At 39.7% G+C, this 26,846-nt stretch overlaps 1 protein-coding gene across 3 annotated transcripts in view; it reads right to left on the bottom strand.

Annotated features, from left to right (window-relative positions):
• The window catches only part of rabgef1 (RAB guanine nucleotide exchange factor (GEF) 1), a 44,113-nt gene extending 17,787 nt beyond the window's left edge, over positions 1 to 26,326 (bottom strand). Inside the window, exons 1-6 of one of the 3 annotated variants that reach the window (XM_078224947.1) lie at positions 26,201 to 26,326; positions 15,208 to 15,390; positions 14,332 to 14,489; positions 13,005 to 13,124; positions 7,264 to 7,433; positions 740 to 827 (exon numbers count right to left, since the gene is read on the bottom strand). In XM_078224947.1, coding sequence (XP_078081073.1) covers positions 740 to 827; positions 7,264 to 7,433; positions 13,005 to 13,124; positions 14,332 to 14,489; positions 15,208 to 15,386 — 715 coding nt within the window. In that variant the 5' untranslated portion in view covers positions 15,387 to 15,390; positions 26,201 to 26,326. Of the gene's footprint in view, positions 1 to 739; positions 828 to 7,263; positions 7,434 to 13,004; positions 13,125 to 14,331; positions 14,490 to 15,207; positions 15,391 to 26,193 lie in introns of all 3 variants that reach the window. The other 2 variants (XM_078224948.1, XM_078224949.1) reach the window with 2 other exon arrangements.
• Between the last annotated feature and the right edge of the window lie 520 nt (positions 26,327 to 26,846).

The following is a 26,846-nucleotide window of genomic DNA, read 5'->3' as shown; positions in this document are numbered from 1 at the left end:
CAGAATTGACCACTGAGGCAAAGAAACCATCATCTCGAGAGATTGAAAGCTGCTCGAATCAGAATAAAACAAGCGCCTCAGCATGCATAGATTCCAAGTTATTTGTAGAAACCAATTAAGCGGAGTAAAACGTAAATGTATTTAAAATTACAATTTACAAAAAGAAATTTGTTCTGGTTTTTGTACATAGTAGAAAAATCACATCAGTAATTTCACAAAGCACCCACAGAGTGTGTGTCAGGACAGTTAGACAGCGTATGTAGAATCATAGTATGGTGCAAACTATTTGGCCTATTGCCCAGCGCTGGCTCTTACCTTGTTCCACTCCCCTGTTTTTTACTAGTAGCCCTGCAAATATTCTCTTCAGCTAATTATTCAATTCCCTTTTGGAGACCCCCTACTAAATCGGCTTCCATCGCACTCTCGGGTAGTGCATCCTAATCACTTGCTACGTAAAAATGTTTCCTCATGTTGCCATTGCTTCTTTTGTTAATCATCTTAAATCAGTGTCCTCTGCTTCTCAATCCTTCAACCAACATGAAGTTTCATCCTATTTACTCTATTCAGGGTAAATTGACAAGCACAGTATACTCTGCATACAACCAGTTAGAGCAGAAGTGAAATGAAAAGGAGATGAATTATGCCAACAAGCATAGATACCATAAAAGAATGGAATGCCGAATCCTATGCGTCAATTTCATGCTTTATTTTATAAAAAATGTTACCCAGAGTAAGGTACCTTTAAAACTGGAGTGAGTCTGCAGTCGGTCAACCATGTTTTGATAGAAGTCCTGGACACACTCGGACTGCTCCTCAATGCTCAATTCCTAAGAGTGAAGTTGGAAAATAAAAATTTTAGTTAGTATTCTGTTTCTGATATAATGTTTGGAAAAATATAACCATAGATTTATTGTTACAAATGGAACAGCTTATATTGTTATCATGCCTTGAATGCAAATATACACCCCAGAATATTTCACTGTGATAATAGAACAAAGAACAAAAAGAACAAAGAACAATACAGCACAGGAACAGGCCCTTCGGCCCTCCAAGCCCGTGCCGCTCCCTGGTCCAAACTAGACCATTCTTTTGTATCCCTCCATTCCCACTCCGTTCATATGGCTATCTAGATCAGTCTTAAACGTTCCCAGTGTGTCCGCCTCCACCACCTTGCTGGCAGCGCATTCCAGGCCCCCACCACCCTCTGTGTAAAATATGTCCTCCCCCCCCCCCCCCTTCACCTTGAACCTATGACCCCTCGTGAACATCACCACCGACCTGGGAAAAAGCTTCCCACCGTTCACCCCATCTATGCCCTTCATAATTTTATACACCTCTATTAAGTCTCCCCTCATCCTCAGTCTTTCCAGTGAGAACAACCCCAGTTTACCCAATCTCTCCTCATAACTAAGCCCCTCCATACCAGGCAATATCCTAATAAACCTCCTCTGTACTCTCTCCAAAGCCTCCACGTCCTTCTGGTAGTGTGGCGACCAGAACTGGACACAGTATTCCAAATGCGGCCGAACCAACGTTCTATACATCTGCAACATCAGACCCCAACTTTTATACTCTATGCCCCATCCTATAAAGGCAAGCATGCCATATGCCTTCTTCACCACCTTCTCCACCTGTGACGTCACCTTCAAGGATCTGTGGACTTGCACACCCAGGTCCCTCTGCGTATCTACACCCTTTTTGGTTCTGCCATTTATCGTATAGCTCCTTCCTACATTATTTCTACCAAAATGCATCACTTCGCATTTATCAGGATTGAACTCCATCTGCCATTTCTTTGCCCAAATTTCCAGCCTATCTAGATCCTTCTGTAGCTTCTGACAATGCTCCTCACTATCTGCAAGTTCTGCCAATTTTGTGTCGTCCGCAAACTTACTGATCACCCCAGTTACACCTTCTTCCAGATCGTTTATATAAATCACAAACAGCAGAGGTCCCAATACAGAGCCCTGCGGAACACCACTAGTCACAGGCCTCCAGCCGGAAAAAGACCCTTCCACTACCACCCTCTGTCTGTTCCTTAAAAGACTCCCACATGCCAGATGTGGATTTACCCTCAAACAGCCTCTCCCAATCAAGAGCTGCCAATTTCTGCCTAATCCCACTAAAGTTAGCCTTCCCCCAATCCAACACCTTACCCTTGGGACACCACTCATCCTTTTCCATTACTATCCTAAAGCTACCAGAATTGTGGTCACTATTTGCTACATGTTCCCCTACCGAAACTTTGAAGACCTGACCGGGCTCATTCCCCAGTACTAGGTCCAGTATAGCCCCCTCTCTAGTCGGGCTATCTACATATCGTTCCAAAGAACCCTCCTGTACACATTTTACAAATTCCTCCCCATTCAGAGTCCCAGCTCTCAGCGATTTCCAGTCTATACCAGGGAAATTGAAGTCTCCCACGACAACAACCCTATTTTTCCTCCACCTATCCAGTATCTCCTGACATATCCGTTCTTCCACTTCCCTTGGGCTGTTGGGGGGCCTGTAGTATACCCCAACATAGTGACTGCGCCCTTCCTGTTTCTAAGCTCCACCCAGAGTGACTCGTTACACGACCCTCTGAATTGTCCTCCCTCTGCACCGCTGTAATATGCTCTCCAACTAATACTGCTACTCCCCCACCTCTTTTGGCCCCTCCTCTGTCTCGCCTAAAACACTTGTACCCCGTAATATTCAGCTGCCAGTCCTGTCCCTCTTTCAACCAAGTCTCTGTCACCGCAACCACATCCAAATTCCTCGTGAGCATTAAGGCCCTAAGTTCGTCTGTCTTACCTGCTACACTCCTTGCATTGAAGTATAAGCACTCCAGACCTCCAGGCCCAGTGAGGTCATCCTCCCCCAGAGTGCTCTTCTTCTTTACCAGCCTTGTCCCAGCCCCAAGCTCGTCCCCAGCCTCTACACTTGTAGACCTAATATTTTGATCCCCACCCCCCTGCCATACTAGTTTAAACCCCCCAGAACTGCACTAGCAAAACTCCCAGCCAGGATATTCGTGCCCTTCCAACTTAGTTGTGACCCGTCCTTCTTGTACAGGTGCCATCCTCTCCTGAAAACTTCCCATTGATCTAGGAAAATGAAGCCCTCCCTCCTGGACCAGTCTTTTAGCCAAGCATTCAATGGTACTAACTCCTCCCTATTCTTAGCCTCACTGGCACGAGGCATTGGGAGCAGCCCAGAGATGGCCACCCTGGAGGCCCTACTTTTTAGTCTATTTCCCAACTCCCTGAATTGCTCTCGTAGGATCCCCCTGCTCTTCCTATCCACATCATTTGCACCAATGTGTACAATGACATCCGTTTCTTTATCTTCCCCTTTTAAGATGCCTCCTATCTGCTCGGTGACATCCATTACCCCAGCACCAGGTAGGCAGACTACCATCCTGGAGTCCCGTTCGCACCCACAGAATCGCCTGTCCGTGCCTCTAACCGACGCATCCCCCACCACTATTGCTCTCCTAACCCCTCTCTTTCCTTTCCGGGCCACAGAGCCTGACTCATAGACAAAATGTAGAAAGAGAATTTGGGAAACTGAGGAAGAGCATATTCAGAGATAGGTTCCAATGAGCATTTTATAGGCAGGGTGTTCTCAAAATTATGGGGTAACACGAGTATGCCAGAATGTGGAGAGTCAAAATGGTTAAAAGGTGAAAAAAATATGGATGAAAGCTTCTGTGGCAAATGGAATTAGTTCGGGACCGGGGCACTCACTGACAGCAACATATCACTGGCAATAACGTCGATGGCACGATTCTACCATTGAGATTTGGAAACTTCACAGGATTCAGCAAACTTTAAATTGTAGATATGTAATGCAAGTACTAAAATGCCATCTCTTATCTTAAGACTGGATGGCTACGGTTGACCATCTAACTGGTTAAGACATGGATGTATTACATAATTACCATATTGGATTGAAAAAAAACCATAACTTTCCGGTTGCCTCATTATATGAAGGAATCAAAGCCAGGGAGGCAGTGTAGAAGAGATTTACTAAAATAAAACCCGTGATGCCAAGCTTTAGTCTTGAGAAGAGCCCACGGGCTAGACAAAGAAGAGCTCTTTTCATTACAGCAAAGAGATTTAATTAAAGAGGAATTTGACAAAATAAACTAGGAAGCAAGTTATAAGTAGAGGGCATAAATTTAAAAACAAAATAGGGAAGCATTGGGGAAAAAATGATTTTATGCAGTGTGTAGTTGGGACATGGAGTGTGTCACACCAGTAATGGCAATGGAAGCAAAATCTACGACAGCTTTAAAAGAGCAAGTGGATAAATATTTTTTTTAAAAAAGAAAATGAGGACGTAGAGGAAAGGACAAGCTTGTGAGATTGATTAGATAGCTTTCAGAGAGCCAGGTAAGACATAATGAACCAAATAACCTCCATCAGTACCTAAAATTATATGACTATTATAGAATCATAGAAACCAGTGCATGTTGGTGTTCATCAGCAAAAACAGTTTTAGTGTTGGCACACAGTTTAATTGGTGCTCTTTACATATTTTTTGGCAATATTTCAAATTTTCCAGCAGCAGTTTTACAAAGTATATTCAAAATGAATTTATATTGACTGAATCAATAGGCAGCAGCCTTTGATCAACATTATGCTTTCGCCTCCAAGACATAAGATTGTGGGTTCAAGTCTCATTCCATAGATGTTAGCACACAATACAGGTTGACAATATTGTGCAGCACTGAAAGAGTGCTGCAGCATCGTCCTTTTGCCGAGACTTTCAATCCAGGCCCAGTCTGCTAACTCTGGTGAACATAAAATGTCCCATGGACTATTCAAGGAGCAGCACAAGAATTTTCTCATGTCCTGGCCAATATTTATTCCTCAACCACCTTCACTAAAATGCTTGATGGACCTGGTTGTGCACAAATTGGCAGCTGCAGTTCCTTATACTACAACAGTGAATGGTGGCACAGTGGTTAGCACTGCTGCCTCACAGCACCAAGGACCCAGCACCAATTTCCGGCTTGGGTCACTGTCTGTGCGGAGTTTGCACATTCCCTTGTGCCTGCGTGGGTTACCTCTGGGTGCTCCAGTTTCCTCCCACAATTCGAAAGACATGCTGGTTAGGTGCATTGGCCATGCTAAATTCTCCCCGAGTGTACCCGAACAGGCGCCGGAGTGTGGCAACTAGGGGATTTTCACAGTTGGTTCATTGCAGTGTTTATGTATGCCGACTTGTGATAATAATAAATAAACTTTTAAACTTAAAAACAGTGACTAACATTGCAAAAATGCTTGACTGGCTGTAAAATGCTTTGAGACAGCCTAAAAGGCACGACATAAATTCAAGTCCTTCTCTTTTCTTTCAACACTATTAATTTTTAATGTTTAGTATTCTAACCATGTCCAGGTATTGTAAACATTCATTACAAATCACCAAGTGTAATATATTAGAAAGAGTATTAACCATGGAGATTTTATAGATCTGTACAAAAATCACTGAAGGCAGCAATTTTAAATTGAACTGTGTTGTCTCAAAACCAACTTTAATAAGACCACAATTAGAGTTGTGTGCGCTATACTGGACTCCACAATGTAGGAAGGATACTTTAAGCTTTAGTAAGGGAAAATGAAGGTTCTCTACGATGTGGTCTGCAATGAGGAAATACAAATACAAACAAAGACCCAGATTGAGCAATATGAAAGAAGGGCTCAATATGAAAAGACGGGACAGGGTTGGCAAAAGCAGATGGTTTTCAGTATTTAAGGGGTCAACAACAATGGAAACGTGATTAAATGTACGATTTAGAACAGAAAGCAAAACAAACCTCTTAACACAGTGAATTATGGGACTGTGAAATTGACTTCAAGGTTAGTGATCGAAGCAGAAAGCATGTACATTCAAGATTAAATGGACAATAGAAAAAAGGTTGAAGGGATATGTGAACAAAGGTAAATGTAGTTTGGACTATTGGTTGGCGATCATTGACTAGTGGTGTGCCTCAGCGATCTGTGTTGGAACTGCAATTGTTTACAATTTACATAGATGATTTGGAGTTGGGGAACAAGTGTAGTGTGTCAAAGTTTGCAGATGACACTAAGATGAGTGGTAGAGCAAAGTGTGCAGAGGACACTGAACATCTGCAAAGGGATATAAATAGTTTAGAAGAGTGGGAAAGGGTCTGGCAGATGGACTATAATGTTGGTAGATGTGAGGTCATCCATTTTGGTAGGAACGACAGCAAAATGGAATATTATTTAAATGATAAAAAATTGCAGCATGCTGCTGTGCAGTGACCTGGGTGTCCTTGTGCATAAACCACAAAATGTTGGTTTGCAGGAGCAGCAGGTAATTAAGAAGGCAAATAGAATTTTGTCCTTCATGGCTAGAGGGATGGAGTTTAAAAACAGCGAGGTTATGTTGCAGCTGTATAAGGTGCTGGTGAGGCCACACCCTAGAGTACTGTGTACAGTTTTGATCTCCTTACTTGAGAAAGGCTATACTGGCACTGGAGGGGGTGCAGAGGAGATTCACTAGGTTGATCCCAGAGTTGACGAGGTTGGCTTATGAGGACAGACTGAGTAGACTGGGACTATACTCATTGGAATTTAGAAGAATGAGGGGGGATCTTATAGAAACATATAAAATTATGAAGGGAATAGATAAGATAGAAGCAGGGAGGTTGTTTCTGCTAACGGGTGAAATCAGAACTGGGGGGCATAGCCTCAAAATAGGGGGGAGCAGATTTAGGACCAAGTTGAGAAGGAACTCCTTCACCCAAACAGTTGTGAATCTATGGAATTCCCTGCCCAGTGAAGCAGTTGCGGCTACCTCTTTAAATGTTTTTATGGCAAAGATAGATAGATTTTTGAACAGTAAAGGAATTAAGGATTATGGTGAGCAGGCAGATAAGTGGAGCGGAGTCCACAAAAAGATCAGACATGATCTTATTGAATGGCGGAGCAGGCTCAAGGAGCCAAATGGCCTACTCCTAGTTCTTATGTTCTATTTACTTGTGTAGAGGACATATAACAACAGACTGGTTGAGTCAAATCATTTGCTTTATATTTATATGACAACTATAAAAGGTTAGAAAATTTGCTTAGGAAAAGCTTAAAGACAAACCTTATGGGCTTTATTACAGTTTGAAATCTGAGCATTTTAGTTAGCTCATGGTTCGATTATTGCACGATTCTGATATCTGTAGCAATTAGATATTAATGTTCATTTTTTTACTTCCAACGACAAAGCACACATCTGAAACAAACTCCTTGCAAATTTTACCTTTTTATGTTGCATAGACTCAATGAATGCTCTGCATTGTTTCAGTATATCTTGACCAGGCTTGCGAAGGCTCTTCAGAAAATCAATAAAATCCTTAGATGCTTGCTCTGTTTCTAGGCTGGCCTGCCTATTTATGGATGGACTCGAGGCTTTGACTTCTTGGCTGTCTCCTATATTTGATAAAATTGCATAAATGAGAAACCTACGCCAAAATCTTGCTGTCGTTCACACCAGCGAGATCTTACGGTCCCGCCGCCGACACATCCCTGCCACAGGTTTCCCAGAGAGCAGTGCGTTCAAACAGGAGACTCCATTGACAATGGTGAGACCATAAGATCCTGCTGCCTGCGAGTATCGCGCATCTCCCGTCACTGCGAAACACACTAAGAGGGAGGAAAATCCTGCCCCTAGTGTTCAAATATCATTGGGTTGTTTCACATTTAATTTGGCTGAAGGCACAATGGTGCAACATGCTGCATTTTTAGGATAAAATATACTACAATACTTTAGGAATCTTGAGCCAGGGAACAGATTTTATACAACTAATGGTGATTATTTTAACTTTACAACTTTGTTTCTCAATACTTACTGTGTGTTTCTAATTGCTATGAAAGATATGCTCAACCAGAGCAAAACCAAAATAATGGTCACCATAAGTGTTGGAGTAGCTCTGCCCATCATAGTGTCGAAAGCAATCTCTATCTCCAACAATTATTACTGGGGCACTTAATGTCATATCACCTCCTTTCTTGCTTCTGTACTATCACAAAAATTACAGCAAACACCTTTTATAGTAGGAGTCAATTTAGTTTCTAGTGCTGAATATTTAGATTTTTTTTTTAAAGTGCGATATTTGTCAAAATATCAATAGGCGCGCAGTATCAGCAGACTAGCTTGTTAATAGGTCATTCCCCTCAGGTATTTAAACTGACTCAACTAGTTTAAAATAAACAGATTAATCCCAACATATAAATGGGCACGACTTCCTGTGTCCAGGAAGTCGTGTCCATCCAACACTATCACCAACTGCAAATTATACCCTCATTTTGCAGCTGAAAAATACATTGCAATACTGATTTTAACAAACTATACAATTTTTAAAACATATATTTATACATTATGTTCACAAAACATTTCATAGTGAATAGTTCAACAATTCAAAGTTAAGCTTTTAGCACAAAATTGTATCGAGCATGAAATAGAGAAATGAATCCCCACTAAATAGCCACTAGACAGACTGTAGAGCAATTGCTACAATAATCGAAAACTAGTGACACAAAGCTCAAAACTGTTACTAATTTTACTTTCAGGTTAAAGAAAATAACCACTGAATTAACTCCCAAATAAACCAAATTACAACTTTTTAAAAAACACATTTCAAATAGCAGAGTTTGAAGGACTTATTTGAGATATAATTGTAAAACAAGAGTTTTTTTTCCTTGTAGACTGTATGAAATGTGCGAAAGATTAGAATCCTTTTAAACCCAACTTTATTCATATGGTTTATCTCAATATTCAGAAAATTTGAATTAAATTTTGTTTTGCAGTGGTGACTTTCAAAATTGCATTTGTTTAATAGGTATTTTTAAAAAGTTTGTGGTTCCAATAGAAAAAAATTGAGACATGAAAAAGAACAATTTCCTTTCATTGAAGTTAAACAATTAGGCACAATTAATGTTTTCAAACTTGAAAACAATAAAAATGTAAACAAAAAACTAAGTTATTTAGTAGTTATCAAATTAACTTATGTATTTGTGCAATTAAAAGCTTGTGACGTGCCAAAAAAATTGGAACCATCAGCCATGCAGTTATATTACAATTTTTGTACTTTTGCATAGGTAAGCACTTCATGAAATATTAAATATTCATTGTTTTGTTTTACAGGAAGGTGATATTGCCTGGATAACTTTCTTCTGGAAAATTGCAGGAGATTGTATGAAGACATCCCACCCTAATTAAAATACAGTCCTTTCATATGTTCACTAAGTTGAACTTCATCTGGGAGGCATTATAATTATGCAAATTAATAAAGTACTTTAACCTTGTATCACAGAGTGTAGATTTATATCTTCAATCAACAAAATTGGCTTTTTTGCTGAATGCAATACATGCAAGTTCCATAACAATTTTGAGCCCAAATGATAAATTGGTTAGCACCCACCTTGCAATTTGCCAGCAAATACTGTAATGAAATGAGGGGCAAAAGATACCAAATGAATGCAAAGCACAACAAAAACAAGTAGAGAGGCACAAATTCCCCAGTGACATGCATATGTAAAACAAGTGAGAATTGGAAGCAATTTTGGTTATAGCTCAAAAAGTGTCACTTCAGCTTTACACCAAGATGAAAATAGTTTTGCAAAAATGCAGCATTTAAAAAACGAGTTTGCATTATATAATAATAATAATTTGTTAATGTTGCAATCTCCAATCTAAACTAATGCTTTAGGCCTCAAAATGAAGTTTCATGTTTTTGTCACTTAAATGTACTGTTGTCCCAATGCATTTGAGCCTTATCACTCTACTTGCATCACTCACTGATATTCTCCTATACCAACCTCCCTTGGGGAGGATCCATGCTCACTAAGAACTGGATTAATTCTGCCCAATTTATTTCACACAATCCTTACAACCAGTCAGAGGAGTAACAGTCTGGGCTTCTCGGCCTTTTGGCTAAGATCAAGTTTGGTTATGCGGATGCTGCACTTGGTTGAGGTCATTGGGTTGCATTTAAGCTTCATTTTCATATGAAGCAATTTTTAAAAGCGGCATCTCGGCCTTTTGGCTAAGATGCAAATGAGATCAAGCCTTGGAGGAGGAAGACCTGCGCCTCCTCCAATCAGCTTGGCTCATGTAGATCAGGCCCAAGACAGGGTAAAGGGTTGCATACCCTGTCTTGTCAGCTTGGATCGGAAATGTCTCAACTTGTTGAGACTCTGAATTGGACTTGATTTGATCGAATTGGAAAAGTATAAAAAAAACAGTCTGGGCTGGATTCAAATTCCTGAGGCAAAGGACACTCTAACCAACTGTACCAGGCAATTATTGGTGCTCATGAGCATTAGATTTTACTGAAAAATAAGTGGCAAAATGTACATTAGGTATTCTGTTCATAAATTCTTCTATCTAGAGGGTTTGTAGAATTGTATCCCTGGCTCTCCATTTATACAACGCTCATAAGACAACACAAGGTTATTTAACTCAAATCAGAACTGCAATAACTCTCAATGTGTTTTACTTTACAAGTTAATTAGAGTAGTGGATAGAAGTGCTGTTCAGTTGCTGTCCAACTGAAATTAAGTTGATCACAGTTAATAATATTTAAGGTTTGGGTGCATTCTAACAAGCTCTTGTCTATTGCATTGAAAGTGCTAAAGTTAAATATTAAATGATTTGGTCAGACATTGTGGACAAAGTGACTGGATACTTATATTTATTTCTACTAAAAGTTTTGAGTATCAGGGTGCTTGTAATGCATATAATGTTGCAGATTATATAACAAGCATAGACCTAATATGCACAAACAGTGTACCATTTATATTTTCTTATCGTCTAAAATAGAACTGCCTTCACATACCCCCAAATCCTGATTTTGTTGGGACAGAGTGCAAAAAGTATCTTACTGCTCTGCATCAGATCTTGGACTGCATGATACTGTTGCAATTCCCAAAAGTGAAACTGTTCCATTCCCAGCACTAGCATGCCCCACCTTAATATGATTGTTTTTCTATATCACGGTTCCACCTTCTTTCCCATTTCTATTAGTGGTGACATGAAAGTTGAACTAAATAAAATTAAATAGTTTGCTGTAATTAATAAATAAAACAATTCATCTTTTTCAAGTACATATTGTATAGAGTTTAGATTTCCTGATTGTGAAACAGTAGCATAAGCAAACAGAAACCCTTCTATGATTTCCAGAAGCTTTTCTGTGCTCATCAAGGTGTCTCAAAATTTCACTCGACTACACTGTACTTGAACACAAGCTATTAATCAAAGTTAATAAGTAAGAATTCTAACTGTGATTCTTGCACTTGCTCCACCCCTAAATGTACACTACTGCTATCCTTTAGTCAATGCCTTCATCAATTCACAGGTCTTATCCCGAATCTTTGGCTTGATGGTCTTGTCCTCCCCATTTAGCAGAAAACATTAGCAGTTAAAAGGGAATTTTAATTGCCAAGCTTTACAAAAAAAAACTGTCACAGCTCATTCACCTCCACAACACTGATTTTCCACTTCTGACCTATTCTGCATTAAATATCAGCAGGAAATCATTATTCGCACTGACATTTCAGTTTAAATAACAAATACAGCAGTGGGTAGAGGGAGAAAAGATTAAAACTGACTTGGTCAAGTGAAAATTTAATTGATCCCTTCAAGAAGATTCCAGTGTCTCAATGAACTGGAAAATATTTTGTAGATTTTAAATGCAGTTAAGCAGATATGTATTGCAGCTTGCTTTCTGCCAGTCAACAATCATGACTTAAGCCAATTTTGTATTTATAGATGGGTTGAAGAAGTCTCAGGAATGCTTTTGCTTTAATTACTTTTTTCCCATTTCTAGGAGCAAATACATCAATGTGAGAATATTTACAGTACAAACATGATTTATCAGGTTGGATTATACATTTTTCAAATTTGAAACATACTTTAATCAAGTTGATTACACTACATTATAATGCAATAATGTTGGTCATCTTGGTATCATTATTCAGAAAGAATACCTCTGAATAAGCTGTCTACTCTATAAGCAATAAAGAGAAATTTAAGGTGGAGGAAGGGAAAATATACAGACATTTTATATAAAAATCTATATTTTAAAATAAAAAGAACAGGGATTAAAATTTTAGTAGCCATAGTTGTTAAAATTTAAAAAGCAAAATGGACAAGATAATTCTCACCTGAAGTAATTGATATGGGGTAATTATAAAGTCAAATACTTTATTCTGATTTCATGCTTTGCTTAGTAAAACATCTTACGACTTTGGAACAAACTATATAGGGAAATAATTCTAGAAAAAAATCTATTATTCCAATTCAAAACTATACTCCACATTTTTGATTCACTTTACTGAAACATGTTTATGAAACAGAGAATTGTCAGTTTCATTAATGTCTGCTGCAAGTGATGATACTTTGCCAAACTAATCAGTAGGCAGACCTGACATTATTTAGGGCATAGCATATTTGAGCTCTAAAAGTCTGCTACCAAGTGGCAGATTTCAAACACAAGCTCCTGGACAGGAGGCACTTTACCAAAGGTTGAGGGGTGTGGGAAAAGAGAGAGACATCAATTGTGCCCTCATGCATCTCATAGTAAAAATCTGTAAATGCTGCTGTCTATAGAATAAAAAAGTAATTGCTGGGGCAGTGTGAAAACAACCATTACATTGTTTAATATTCAAACAGATACCAGACTTTAGTTCTGGACGTACAAATGAATAACTTAAAATGTAGAAGGAATTGTAACTTTTATATAATAGTGCAAGAAATAAAAATGAAACTAGACTTTTGAAAGTTTGAAATTAGTTTTCATATACTAGAATTTGAATCAATTACATCTCTCCTCACAGAACATGCAAAATTAATTATAAAAATAAAAAGTTGTGATGTGAATAAAAATGCCAAATTAGTTATTTAACAACTATGGGCAGTAAAAGTAACCCCAGTTACCAAAGCTTGGTAACTCACGATACTAGTCAGCACAGACAGACATCTTTGTTGCTGTGCTGCATTACCTTCAGTAGGAGAAGCCAGCTCCCATGGTGGAGTAAAAATCTCCTTCAAATCCCTAAGAATGTTATCCGCATTGCACTCCCTCCCACCTATTCCATGTTTAAGGGCCTTGTCTTGATTCGCTAAATGCCGATGCAATAAAGGAAAAAACAGGAAGCAAGAGACAAGTAGGAGAACAGCATGAATGGAACAAAGAAAAAAATCACAAAAAAGCATATTATTCAGACCATAGTCATACAGTATGAAAATTAGGTACCAACAGCTGTTAGATACCTCCATGCTGTGTCAAGTAAACACTGAAAAGTATGAAATGAAGTAATGGATTTCATTCACTCATTGTTAATATTTAGTTTTTATTCCATTAAAAGCAACTTCCATGAGATATCTATGATTAGTTGTGCAAATAAATTAACATTGCAACTTGAAAGTTGAGATGCAGTCAACCGCAGTATAAAAATATCAGACTCTTAAATTACAATGGTTATAAAGCTTCTACCCTATCTGTGCTACTTTGCTAAAGGTGCAATAAAAAGCTCATTTACATATGCGAATGACGTTTCTGCCACACTTCCAGAAAGTAGCACGAGTGGATTGGGAACAGCTCCCAGAAATTTTCCAGCAACAGGTTTACAATTATTTTTCTTTATAACCAAAGAAATGGCTTTAAGGCCTGCAATATTCTGCCCCAGACTGTGGTGGAGGTAAATCTATTCGAAGCATTCAAATTGGATTTTGGGGTGGGATAGAGGACATGTCCCTTTTTCTTCTTGCTCAATGGATGAAAGATAAGGAAATAACTGTATCAGAATGGTTTTAGTTTTCAAAGCAGGCATGTGTAGAACTGAAGCGTGATCGAATTATAACCTCAAAATAGAATAAGTGTTATGGTAAAATATGTAAAGCGAAAAGCTGTTTTTAAGAATTACAGAATCCAGAACAAAGTATAATTTTAAAAGTTTCACTTAAAATACATAAATTGTTTAATTTTCCACTATTTCTATGACAATAAACAGCAAGAGAGCTAGGCAATAAACAAGCAGTTACTCTTCACAATGATCAATTTTAATTCTCATTGAATCTCAGTGAATAGTTTCTCTAACTGATTCTTCTCAAGTGATGACCCAATATTTTCTTCATGTGGAATTCTACAAGCCATACTAACACAAGAATTACTGCTATTGTTTTAAAATCTGTACTACCAGAGATTTATACCAATATTTGCAATCAGAAATACTTTGAAAACTCAAGGATGAAATGTTAGAAAACTGATCTCTGAAAAAAAAAATCAAGCATCATTATGTTCAGCTCAAATGTTTCCAAGGTATTTACCTTTCTTTGGTGCAGCCCGAGATGATGGACTGAAGAACTTTTTGACTGTCTGGACTTTTCTTTTTGTCTCGTTTGTTTTTTTCTCCTCAAATTTAGAAAAAGTGAGTGACGGAGCTCCTTGACTGCTAGCATAGGCAGCCTCTTCTTCGCGCTGTAAACTTTGGATTAAAAAATACTGTTTTAGATTAGTATGCAATACAGAAGCAAATATTCAGTGCGTACTGTAAAGGGCCTGTTACCTAATGGTGGTAAACTAACCTTTAGGTAGATTTTATTTGCATTAAATATTTTCAACCTATTGCTCAGGCATAATTGCTGTAGTCAGAAAGTTCCACTTAAATTCAATAAAAAAAAGGAGTTTCAATTGCAGACATATTAGAAAAAAATGTTATGTTCAGGAATTGTAAGAAAACGAAACAAAAGAGAGGAGACACCAATAAAAAAAAGCTGAAATGAAAGCAATGCCAAAAGAAACAGCTGCATGAATTTAATGGGAACATGAGTACAGTGCAAAACCAATAATACAATAGAATTTATCTTGGTCCTGAAATGTTATCATATTGCACTTTATGCAATGTGGAATGTATTACATCCACTCAGTTTCATTTTTTGTTTGCATTGGTACTGTATTAATATTCTTTAAAAATCAGCATAAACCTAGTTCAGGACCAAGGTCACTTGTTCAGTGAAGCATATTACATATGGCATATACAGACAAATACATTTTATTTGGATGGGATGGTGGGTTGCATTATTCAAGGGATTAATGCATCAAAAAATGAACATAATGGAAAAGAAAGTCATTGTGGGACAGATCTTAGAATGCATAAAGGATATTTCCAGTGAAATACAGAATAATCAAAGTGGTAGCACTACCGTTCTGCAAGCTCCCAGTCTTCCTGAATCTGTCGCTGTCTCGCTTTGCTGTACTCCTCTCTCCAGCATTTGGAGCAAAATCCTTGCCAAGCAGGATTGCCATAATAACCACAGCCTTTCTTACACAGCAGCTCGGACTGGTCCACATGGATTCCTCTGCGCTCAGATTTCAAGCTCATCTTTCTATTAGGAGACAAAGCAAAGTTACAGTAAAAACAAAACTTTCCCCTAAAGCTTGAAAGATCGATCTAATCAGCATAAAACAGCTACAAAGATCAAGAGAGATAATTAAATAATTTACTCAAATGCCTTCACTGTAAAATGGTTCTTTAAATAGGATTTTCCTCTTCCTTGTAGCTCTATTAGAAACAAAACTATACATTCAGGGTTCAGCTATCAAAATTAACACCTCAGTGCTGATTTCTTCAAACATGGAAAGCATTTTAATATTCTTATCATGCCAATTGCCTCATATCTACAATTATATATGATATCTACAGTTAGTTACAGATATTGTTAAAGAGCATCAAAAGTTGAAACTATTACAATGCTCTTAAGATTGTTCTGTCACTTTCACGTGGTACAAGCTGACAATGTCAAATTATTTTGCCATTGCCATGTGCTATTTCTCAGACCGTTTTAATTTTAATGAATAGGATTTGTCCAGTATTGATAATGCAAAGTTGGACCAGCAGGTCATCTGGATAATTTATAAAATTTAGAATAAGCTTCAAGAAGTTCAGTTTACACCAGATGCAGTTATATTGGTGGGATAATCCATGGGTGGAATTCTTCCATTTTGAGACTAAGTGCCATGGCGGGAGCAGGAATGCGAACCGTTTCCTACTGTGGTGACCAATGTGAAAACACGCCACATTTTCTGGCTCAGACCTAATTAATTATGCCCTTGGCATAATTTCAGACACAGGACAGGCCTGGATGGCACTTAGACCACTGTTGTGTTTGGGTGCCATATCGAAAAGGCATCCAACATCACAGATCCACTACTGAAGAAGGCAGACCACCTGAAAATTAAGGTAGATCTCTGAGAGCACTCTGAGACCAGAAAATCCATGAGAACAAAGATGCATCTCCTAGAACATTCTATGGCTGAAAGATAGAACCCCTCCAGGACACCTAATCTGGAAGGCCCACTGCTATGTTCCAGGGTGCAGGATTACATGCTGAACTCCGGAGGCAGCCCCAAGCATTGTTCAGATGAGTCCCGATATCTACATGTCATATTGTTCCAGACGTGGTTCACATTGGCGGTGTGATCCTCACATCAGCAACTTCAAACCAACTGTACCACATTACACTGATACATAAACCAGAGCATATCTAGCCCTTAAAAGGTAATTATAGATGAGAAAGATTAATCTTAATTAAACAATAGAGATCCTTATACTCTCCCACCCCCACTTTATTTACCCAAACACTTCCATGAAGAACAAGAAGGGCAGTCAAAGGTAAATTTGAAAAGGTTCTTAACTGTAGATAAATCAAATTGATTAAGGTTGGAAACATGATAAACTGTCAACTACAGCTCCTGAAATTGAATATAGGGATTGTAATGCACAATTAATCCCCACATGTTGAATGTATTGCACGCAACATGCCAATTTCATGCTGTTTTAATTTCAATCTCCGTCCAGTGACAGTCATAACAGCCAAACAGATTGCACAATACTCACTGTAGGAGCTAATTGGAGAAAAATATTTTAATTTATACAGTTCCTTTCACATGCGTAGGACAAACCAAAGCATTCTACAGCCAATAAATATTTTTAAAAGTAGTTACTGTAGTGTTGGATGTAGGCACATTAATTATCCTGATCCTCAATGGAGAAGAATGTTCACCATTATTGGGATTGCCAATATTAACGTGTAATGAGAAATTGGATGAAAACATCGAAGGTTATGGCATCCTCATACCCAGTCCTCCTCTTTATATCCTGTCTATCCCTCATGCAACACTTCTGATTTACAAGCTGCAGGTGATACAAGCATGCATTTCTCATTTCCCCACTGTCCTGCACCACCATGTGCCCTTCTTCTTTCAGATGCCCAAGATGTGGCCAAACAGTGGAGGAGCAACAAGTGTGATGAAGAAAATACTTGATCTGACACTTGCAGCCACCATCTCAGTTAATAACACTGTGTAATTCAGAGCTTAGTACTGAGGCAAGATCTGCACATGGCAACACAGCAGCCACAAGTGTCTGCAGCCAGGTAGGAGGCAAGGATAGTACAGATACCAGCTTGCCGAAGATCACATTTGCACAGGAGTTCTACTTTTGTAAACCGTACTCTTTAAGCACATGCCAATGAATTCCTTCAGGAACTGATCAAGTCCTTTACTAAAAACCTATAGTATCCACATTTAGTTCATGTTCCAGAGAGCAATAACTTCATGAAAAAAAATATTTACCAGCATTTAACCTGCCTCTTTGTCCATATTTTTGTTACGTCTTCTAATGCTATCACCTTCCATTTCAATTTTTTATTCAATTCTAACATAAAACATTATATTCCAAGAAGACATTTCTGCAAAAAAAGTTAACTTTCCAAGTCCAAACTCATAATTAAAAACTCCATGTAAATATCCTCTGGTTTTCACCTCTGCATTTCTCAAGGTTCAATATCCATCATTTTTGATGGAGAAGTGAACATGACAAAAGGATGAGTTAAAATTCATATAACCTAAAGGATTAAGGATTTGATGGGAGGAGGGAAAGAAATAATTCTTTTCCCCCCACTCAAGGTATGAAAAGTAATTCCAACACCGTCTAATTTAGTTTGATAACAAGATATCCTGGAGACAGGGTTCAATGCTTTTGGATCAGCTGGTGGCATATTAGTAATTTTCCTGGATTACTAATTCAGATGCCCAGATTAATGCTCCAGAGAAATGAGTTCAAATCCCATAACAACAGTTCTGCAATAAAATGCTATTCTCATTAATAACGCCTATGAAACTATGGATGTTTTTTTCCCAGGGAAAGTATCCTGCCATTTTCTCATGGTTTGGTCTACATACGACTGCAAACCCACAAATAGTCCCAGATGACCATAGGCTGCTCTCCCCTTTAGAGGGGGAGAGTTGACTGATAGTGATTTAACCTAAAGATCACCACACCTCTGGCGAGAGGCAAGGACAATCGCTCAATCAAGATGTTGAAACTATGAAAGCAGAACATTTATGCCCTTTTCATGAATAACCTCAGCCAGTACGGGAATTGAATCTGCACTGTTGGGAGTCACTTTGCATCACTAACCAGCGTCTAGGCAACTGAGCTAACCGACTCCTGTAACTATACAGGAAAAGAGTCCTGTCAATAAAGAAAGTCAAAAAGTCTAAGGAATTTATTGCAAGATTAGTGTTGATCAGAGGATCTGAACAGAAATGATACAACATTCGCTCAGATCACAAGGAGGTACTATTTTGATGTCCCGTGGTTATCTTACCATTAAATAGTCAACAGTATGGACCCATTCCAGAATACAAAGTACAGGGACTGCTGATGGGAGCAATTAGTGCAACTGAACCAGGCAGAATATCCAAGAGAAATACAAAACTTGTAACATTGATCCCAAGAGATGTGCTCGATGGACAGCCACAACCTCAGAATTAAAGCTTTCTATTCTAGTTGGCAATCACGTAATCAAGATGTTGGTTGAAACTATGAAAGCAGGACATTTATGCTCTTTTCCCCATAACATTGATACTTCAGGACCACATGTAACAGAGGCATCTCAGCGCTTGCCAACACTAAAACACTAGAGGACAAACAACAACTGAACTGTGAAAATAAAACAGGGAGTTTCCAGCTTTCTGGATAAGGCCTGCAGCCAAAATTGTAAACAATAATTCAGTCACCTTGAAATACTTTGTGATTGATGCACAGATAGCACAGTGAAGTTAAATACCAAGATAAAAATAGTTTACTAATGTTCCATATGATTATTACTTTTAGGTCTGACACGAATATTGGAAATTCACATGACTTGGACACGAACAAGGAGCAGGAGTAGGTTATTCAGCCCCTCACTGAGATTATGGCTAACCTGATAGTAACCTCTAATCTGCATCCTGCCTATCCCTGTCAACCCCCTGCTTACTGAAGACTGAGTAATATAATATGACATTGGGCAGTGTCAATCCAATGTCCAAATAGCTACTGTGACATACAAGAGATACAGGTTTTGGATCAGTGGATCTCAACCAGGACAATGATTTAGGGCCCCCTTGCTTCCACCCTTAACTAGGCTCAAATGTCATTCCGCTATTCCAATGCTTTGTACCCCAGCCCACAAATCAGGAATGGCTACTTGGACAAGATGCTATGTACAGGCAGTCCTCGGACTTGTAACACAATTGGTTCCTGAAAATAGTGTTATAAATCAGAGTGTCATAACATGGAACTGATTTTTTCAGGGGAACAATGTTAAAAATGGGGGATTGATTCATGAACCAAGGCCTGATAACCCTATTTACTAGTTATACATTTCTCTTTTCCAACTTAATCTCAGGAGCTTATGTTCGATATTTTGGTCAATGATTTCATACTTTTTAAACTGTTTTCACGACTTAGGTGAAAATGGTCTTTTGGAACTTAGTCGCCAAATTTTTTTTGACTGGGTATCCATGTCCCTGATCATTCTCCATGAAGCACAACCTCAATCCCCATGTCTTTCTCTGTTCCAACTGAATTCAGACCTCTCCTGGACAGCTACCCGAGGTCCAGTCAACTTGACTTATGCAGCATTGGACAACACTCGAGCCTAGCTAGGGTCAGCTGCAGAAAATGGATTGGGTGCGGCGTTCTGGAATAATTTGCCAGAAAACAGTTTTCATGTTGGTCCAGGGTATCCACCAGCTGTTCACTGCTCATCGTTGCCACCTTTGGCGTTGGTGAGAGCTGCCAATTGAAGGGCGCCCGTGGGGTTAGGCATGGGGTTTGGGAATTTTCCCACAATCCAACGATGCCACCCCAAGCCTGAATCAGACACACGGTTCGAGCAAAAGGCTGCAGGCACCAGAATCCCACTGTAATTAATGGGAAAGTGTCAGCGGGGCAAGGCCACATTTTACTAGCAAGTCAGAGGAAGGTTTCTCCACTTCCCTAGGCTCATTCAGAGTCAGCAACATAATCGATAATAATAATATAAATGATACGATGCACAGAACGTCAATGTGCATATATGAACCTTTGAACCGGTTGCTGTCATGGTATTGTAAAAGCTGAAACTAATGATGTAAAATTGAAACATGGTGTCAATTTATACATTTTGTAAGTACTATTTGTCATAACTCGAACGTCCTTAAGTTGAGGACTGCCTGCATTTACAACAGCAGCATTTTACGATTTTTCACATGAGCTATTTTTAGCGTAGTGAAGTTATTGGAGGTGGCGAACATGGAGAGCAACTACCCAATTTCCATTTTTAACTGTTCACGTGCAGTCGCCGTAAATTGCTGACCAAATTACTTTTAAAAGCAAGTGCTGATGACCTCACTACTATTTTTATTCTAAAATATGGGCCATAACCTTTTAATTGCCTCAAACGATGTTCGCAAATCATCAGCTTCTATCTCTTACAACTTGTTTGCACACATAACCCATCTTGATATTAGCACATAGTGACAATACCACAAAAGTATTTTGTTGGTCGAGAAGCACTTTGCGATATGGTAAAATGTGCATTTCCTTAGAAATTTTTTTTCGCTCACTATGTATTTAATAGAACTAAACAAAATCATAATGTTTATCTCAATTCCAGTTCTGATTCACACCTGAAATATAAACCTACTTTTTCTCCTTACATGATGGTCCATGTAATATTTTTTTCTCTTGTCCTTCGAATTTAAGGCAATTAAACACTGAGCACAGTATATTCAAATTTGAGATGTGTACTATTGTAAGCAAATGCAATGAGGATCGTATGTAGTTATACACCCCTAAATATTAAGGTGAGACATGCATATTGACAGATCCATGGATGAAATACAAGTATAAGTTATAACAAATCATCGTTGCCATTAAGACACCCATCTCCTCAGCTCGCAATCCTAATGCTGATCTGATTGCGGATACTTGGCTAAGAGGAAGAGATCTTTTCCTTTAATTTTTTTCATGGAATGTGGGTGTATCTGGCTAGGCCAGCATTTGTTACATAGAACAGTACAGCACAGAACTGGCCCTTCGGCCCACGATGTTGTGCCGAGCTTTATCTCACCCATCCCTAATTATCTTGGAGGTGGTGTGATGAGTCACCTTCTTGAATTGCTGAAGTCCATGTGCTGTGGGTACATCCACAGTGCTGTTAGAAAGTGAGTTCCAGGATTTTGATCTAGCAATAGTGAAGCATCTCAAATTCAGCTAACTGAAAACTGGGACAATATTCTAAAAGGGCCACCCAAGAATTTTAATTCCTATTAAATAAGTGAAAAAAAAAATTACTGATTGCTTGGGGAGTGAGTGCTTCAGCGCAGTGGTGTAGTGTACCAAGCAGTTATCCACATGGCACCCCTGATATTGCGCATTCCCCAAGCAACCCTTGACCCCACCCAATCCAACATGCCTGATCCACCCAATCCACATAGGAACATCCAACCTAACCCCTTGGCTAATAAAGCAGATAACTCTGCAGTCTAAAAGAATGTAAGCCGTGATACACTATAGGGCAATAAATTTAAAAGCAAACAGGTCAAAAAAGCCAGCAAAAGCCCCTAATGTTAGCTTCAATAGAAAAGGCAGATGAAGCTCCTTGGCATGAAGGTCTGCCAGAAAGACTAGAAACTCAGATGGCTAAAAAACACTTCTCTATATTGTAAAGGAACTTATTCTCTGGATTTCATGCACCCTCTTATTCATTAAGTTCCAAATCCCTCCCCCACCCACACTACCCCAGAAACCAGCAAATTCCAAAATCTGGCACAGGCAGGTCCCAAATTTGCCACTTTTGAAACACCCTCCCTGTAGCTCCAAGTCAAGATGACATGTGGTTTGGTCAGGAATTGGCAGACTGCGGTACTCATAGGTTTGGAAGGTGCAAAGGCGGCTTGAACAATTCTGCAGTGCATCTTGGAAGATGGTACATACTGCTATCACTGAACGTTGGTGCTGGAGGGAGTAAATGTTTAAAGGAGGTGGATGGCATGCCAATCAAGAAGGCTGCTTTGTCCTGGTGGTGTGCTTCTTTAGTTTTGTTGGAATTGCACTCATCCAAGCAAGACTCCATCACACTCCTGACTTGTACCTTGTGGATGGTGGAAAGGCTATGTGGAGTTAGTTGCCAAAATAATTCCCAGCATCTCATCTGCTCTTGTAACCACAGTATTTATACAGTTGATCCAGTTAAGTTTTTGGGCATTGGAACTCCGAGGATGTTGATAGTGAGGGATTCAGTGATGGGAACACCAGTGATAATAAGGGGAGATGGTTAGATTCTGTCTCGTTGGAGAAGATTATTGCCTGACACTTGTGTGCCATGAATGCTACATGCCACTTATCAAACAACACATATCTGAATGCTGTCCATGCCTTGCTGTTTATGGACACGGGCTACTTCAGTATCTGAGAAGTCATGACTGAACATCTGTAAACCTGCTAATGGTGGGGAGGTCACTGATGAAGCAGCTGAAGATGGTTGAGCCTAGGACAACTACCCTGAGGAACTCTGCAGCGATGCCCTGGGGCTCAACTGACTGACCTTATGGTGTTTCCCCAAGTTGAATGCAAAACTCCATTTGCTATCCACTTCAACTGGCAGATTCAAAATTTCCTTGTACGAGATGGAAGACAACTTGAAAGGCTTAAAGCAAATAAATCCCCAGGGTTATCTGGTATCAATTCCCCAGTGTAAAGACGAGAGACTAGCAAAGAGTCTTGCAAGGCACTGATAATCATTGTGCTAGAGTCTGTTGAAATGGATGAGGTAAAAGTTTGAAAATAGCCTAACATGATGGTGCTATATTTGAAAAGTGACAAAATAGACAAGTAATTAGATCCATCAGCTTAACTTTCATGGAAAATCATGGAAACAGTTAATCATATATTTACCCAGTAACAACAGTCAAAATGACTTTGGACATGAAAATCCTGTCTGTCCAACTCTTAATTCCTTTGAGGATGTGTCAAACCAAGACAAAAATGGTAAATGCTACAACATTAGGCAAAAAAACCACAAAGATCTTCAAGACCACAAAATATGTGCACGTACAAGCTTAGATAGGAGCATACCCAGAATTTTTTTTCTAATACTTAGGCCAATATTATAAACTTTAACTTTCGATAAATTAAAGAACAATAACCTGATTTATTTCCACTTCATAGCTGTTCAGAGCACTAAAGAATTTTTTTTTTTAAATCAACTTTTTCTTTTCCATTTTCTGTCCCCAATTCCCTCCACACTTCTGAAAATGCAGGTCATTGGTACCGCTGTGAACATTCTGTCTGGTTATATAGATTGTCCTTCTAGGTAGACTCCACACCTTGTATTTTAGCATTATTAATGGTATTTTAAAAAATCTTTTCAAAGGTGGACCAGGAAAAAGTTGGTAAGACAAGGCAATTTATGAACCATTAAACTGTTTTATTACAAATACAGCAAGTGAAAATACAGACCAATAATTACGCGCAGTCACTTAATTCAATCGGCATAAATTGATTTCACATAATACTAAAAAATGCACGTGCTTCATAGAAATAGTTACAGCACAGGAGGCCGCCATTTAGCCCATCAAGTTCACGCTGGGTTTCTAAGAACATCGGAGTTAGTCCCACTTCTCCACCTTTTCCCTCGGCTCTTCAAATCCCGTCTCTTTGGATACCTATCCAATTCTCCTATGGAAGCCAGTTCAATTTGCCTCCACCAAACACTCAGGAATTCTATTTCAGATCCTAACTACCATGTATAAAAAGGTTTTTTCTCATGTTGCCTTATGTTCTTTTGCCATTTACCTTTCCTTCTGGTTCTCAATCCTTCCGCAAATGGGGCAAAGTTCTCCCAATCTATTCAGTTTAGACCCTTCATGATTTTAGACAACTATATCAACATCCTCTAAACATTCTCTTCTCGAAGGAGAACAATCTCAGCTATACCAATCTACCCACATAAAATTAAGTCTTTCACCCCTGGAACCATTCTTGTAAATTTGTTCTGCATACTCTCCAACCTTTTCAAATCCTTTCTGAAGTGTAGTATCCAGAATTGGACACAATACTCCAGTTGAGGGCAAACCAGTATTTTTATTTAAAGATTCAGCATAACTTCCTTGCTTTTCCACCAGCCTAAACTCATTGAAGTCTATCACTACGCTCCTCAGTTCACAATTGTCCCTTGCATGTCCAAGTCTAGATCTTGCTTTTGTACTCTATGCCCCAGACCCCACATTTCTTTTTAACTACTAACTTTCTCATCCTGCCCTGCCACCTTCAATAATTTCTGCACGCATATCCCCATGCCTTCTGGCTCCTACACTCCCTTTAATTTACATTGTTTTTCCTTATTCATCCTACCCACTTCATACTTTTCTGCATTAAACTGCATCTGCCATGCATCTGCTCATTCCACCAGCCTAAACTCATTGAAATGTATGACTAGACTCCTCATTTCACAATTATGCCTTGCATGTCCAAGTCTAGATATTTAATATAGATCAAGAAAAACAGCACTGGTAGTCTTATCTTTAGCCCCTAGGCCCCACATAAGCTCCCCCACCCAAATCCTTCCACTTCTCCCTCCTTAAAATCCACTTCTTCCTTATACATGTCTATAATTTTCTTGTGTGTAATTTCTGTTTTTTTTCAAAAAGGCCACTTCACACACTTTAGATAGCAACTGTCTTTACTGAAGCGGCACCCAGTAACTTGAATGTTTACCAGGAAGCCATCCTTCCTGTCATCTGACACCTAATCATGTGTCACGACCTCAAAAAACATGCATAACGATAGCAATCAAGTTGGCAGCAAGAGGACAAATTCCGCACAGAAAAATGGAAAACATGGAGCAGACAGTTCACTTTATTTATTAGGAACTACTCAATGGGAACAGGCTGTATGGAGGATGGACACAAACTGAGTAGAAAGGACATTAAACAACTCAAAAGTACGCTACAAACAATGTAAACATGCCCCAGTCAAACTTTGTTTCACTTGAATGGGGAGGAAATATAGAGTCATGAATTCCATACATGGTTTCCATCTCAAGTGCAACTTAAAATACAAATCTTCCACGACGCAATGACATTCCAAAGTCCTTCACAACCTACTTTGCAAGTGCAACAGTTAAAATTCAGGGAAATGCAACAGCCAAGTCGAGCTCAACAATGGCCAAGTCACTTGTTTTGGGGACGTTAGTTATTAAATGTTGGCCAGGACAGGGCAACTAGAACTCTTCTGCTCCTAAGAGAGTGCCATGGGGTCCTGGTGTCCACCCGAGAAGAAAGGACAGGGCTTCGGTTCTGATGAAAGGTCATCTCTGCAATGCCGCTGCCTGACACAGACTATTCACAGTGTTCTGCTTTTATTTCGGTTTCGCTGTCTCATCCGACAGTGCGGCGCTTGCTGGGGCGTCAGCCTCGATTTATTTACGCCCTCCAGTCTGGCTCTGGAGTGCGGCTTTCTGATTAAGGGGCGGTGTGACATCACTTAGCTCGGGGCATAGGGGACGGTGCATTTAAACCCGGCAATCGTGTGAACTTTGTTCCCCAATCGCTCCAGGGAAGATTCAATGGGATGGGGATGGGGGCAGCAGCTCACTGGAGGAGAGTCCACGGCACTGCAGCCATCATCTCCCCTCCCTCTGTCCCCACAGTGGGGGAGGGGGCAGGGTGGACCCACTCGGCCTTGGCCGAGGGCCCGGCCGTTGAAGGGAGCCGTCAGTCAGACAGATGAGGGAACCGCCCGCCGCAAAAACGGTCGATCGGACTGACAATCAGTCTAACACCGCTGAACAATCGACAAGACGCGCCCGGGAGACCCCTCACCTGGATCGGTCGCCGCCGCCTTTCCTCCCTATCCGCTTCCCCGCCCGGGCTTTTGTTTTTCTCCTCACCAACCGCTGCGCTGCGGGGTGGTCATTTGCGTCATTGCGTCACCGCGCACAGAGCCACGCAGTGACACACACGGGCTACGACACTTCAGCTGACGTCACGGCCCCTGGGCAACTTCCCCAAGTTTAGTGGCTCCCGCCCGACTTGTCCAAGTTCAAGGCAAAGTACTGCAGATGCTGCAATCTGAGTCAAAAACAGTTTTTCTCACTCCATCCTCAAAGTTACAAAGCCAATGCTCAGAGTGGACTGGGCAAACCCACATCCATCATCTCCTGGCTTGCTCCAAGACCCAAATCCAATTGAATCCAATTCATGGTCCCCCCACAAGGGAGACAAACAACATCCAAGCTGACAAGATCAGGCACTGCACCCCATTCTTGGGCTTGATGCAACACTGGAAAGTTAGTGACTCCCAACTTGTGCAATTCCTGGAAAGTTAAAGGCTGTGGATGTGGGAATCTGAAACAAAAACAGGAAATGCTGGAAAAGCTCAGCAGGTCTGGCAGCTTCTGTGGAGAGAGAATAGAGTAAGAAGTCTCACAACACCAGGTTAAAGTCCAACAGGTTTATTTGGTCGCAA

Source organism: Mustelus asterias, chromosome 12 (assembly GCF_964213995.1).
Source record: "Mustelus asterias chromosome 12, sMusAst1.hap1.1, whole genome shotgun sequence".
Lineage (NCBI taxonomy): Eukaryota > Metazoa > Chordata > Chondrichthyes > Carcharhiniformes > Triakidae > Mustelus > Mustelus asterias.
Note: the sequence above shows the minus strand (reverse complement) of the source record. Positions and strands in the feature narration are given on the sequence as shown.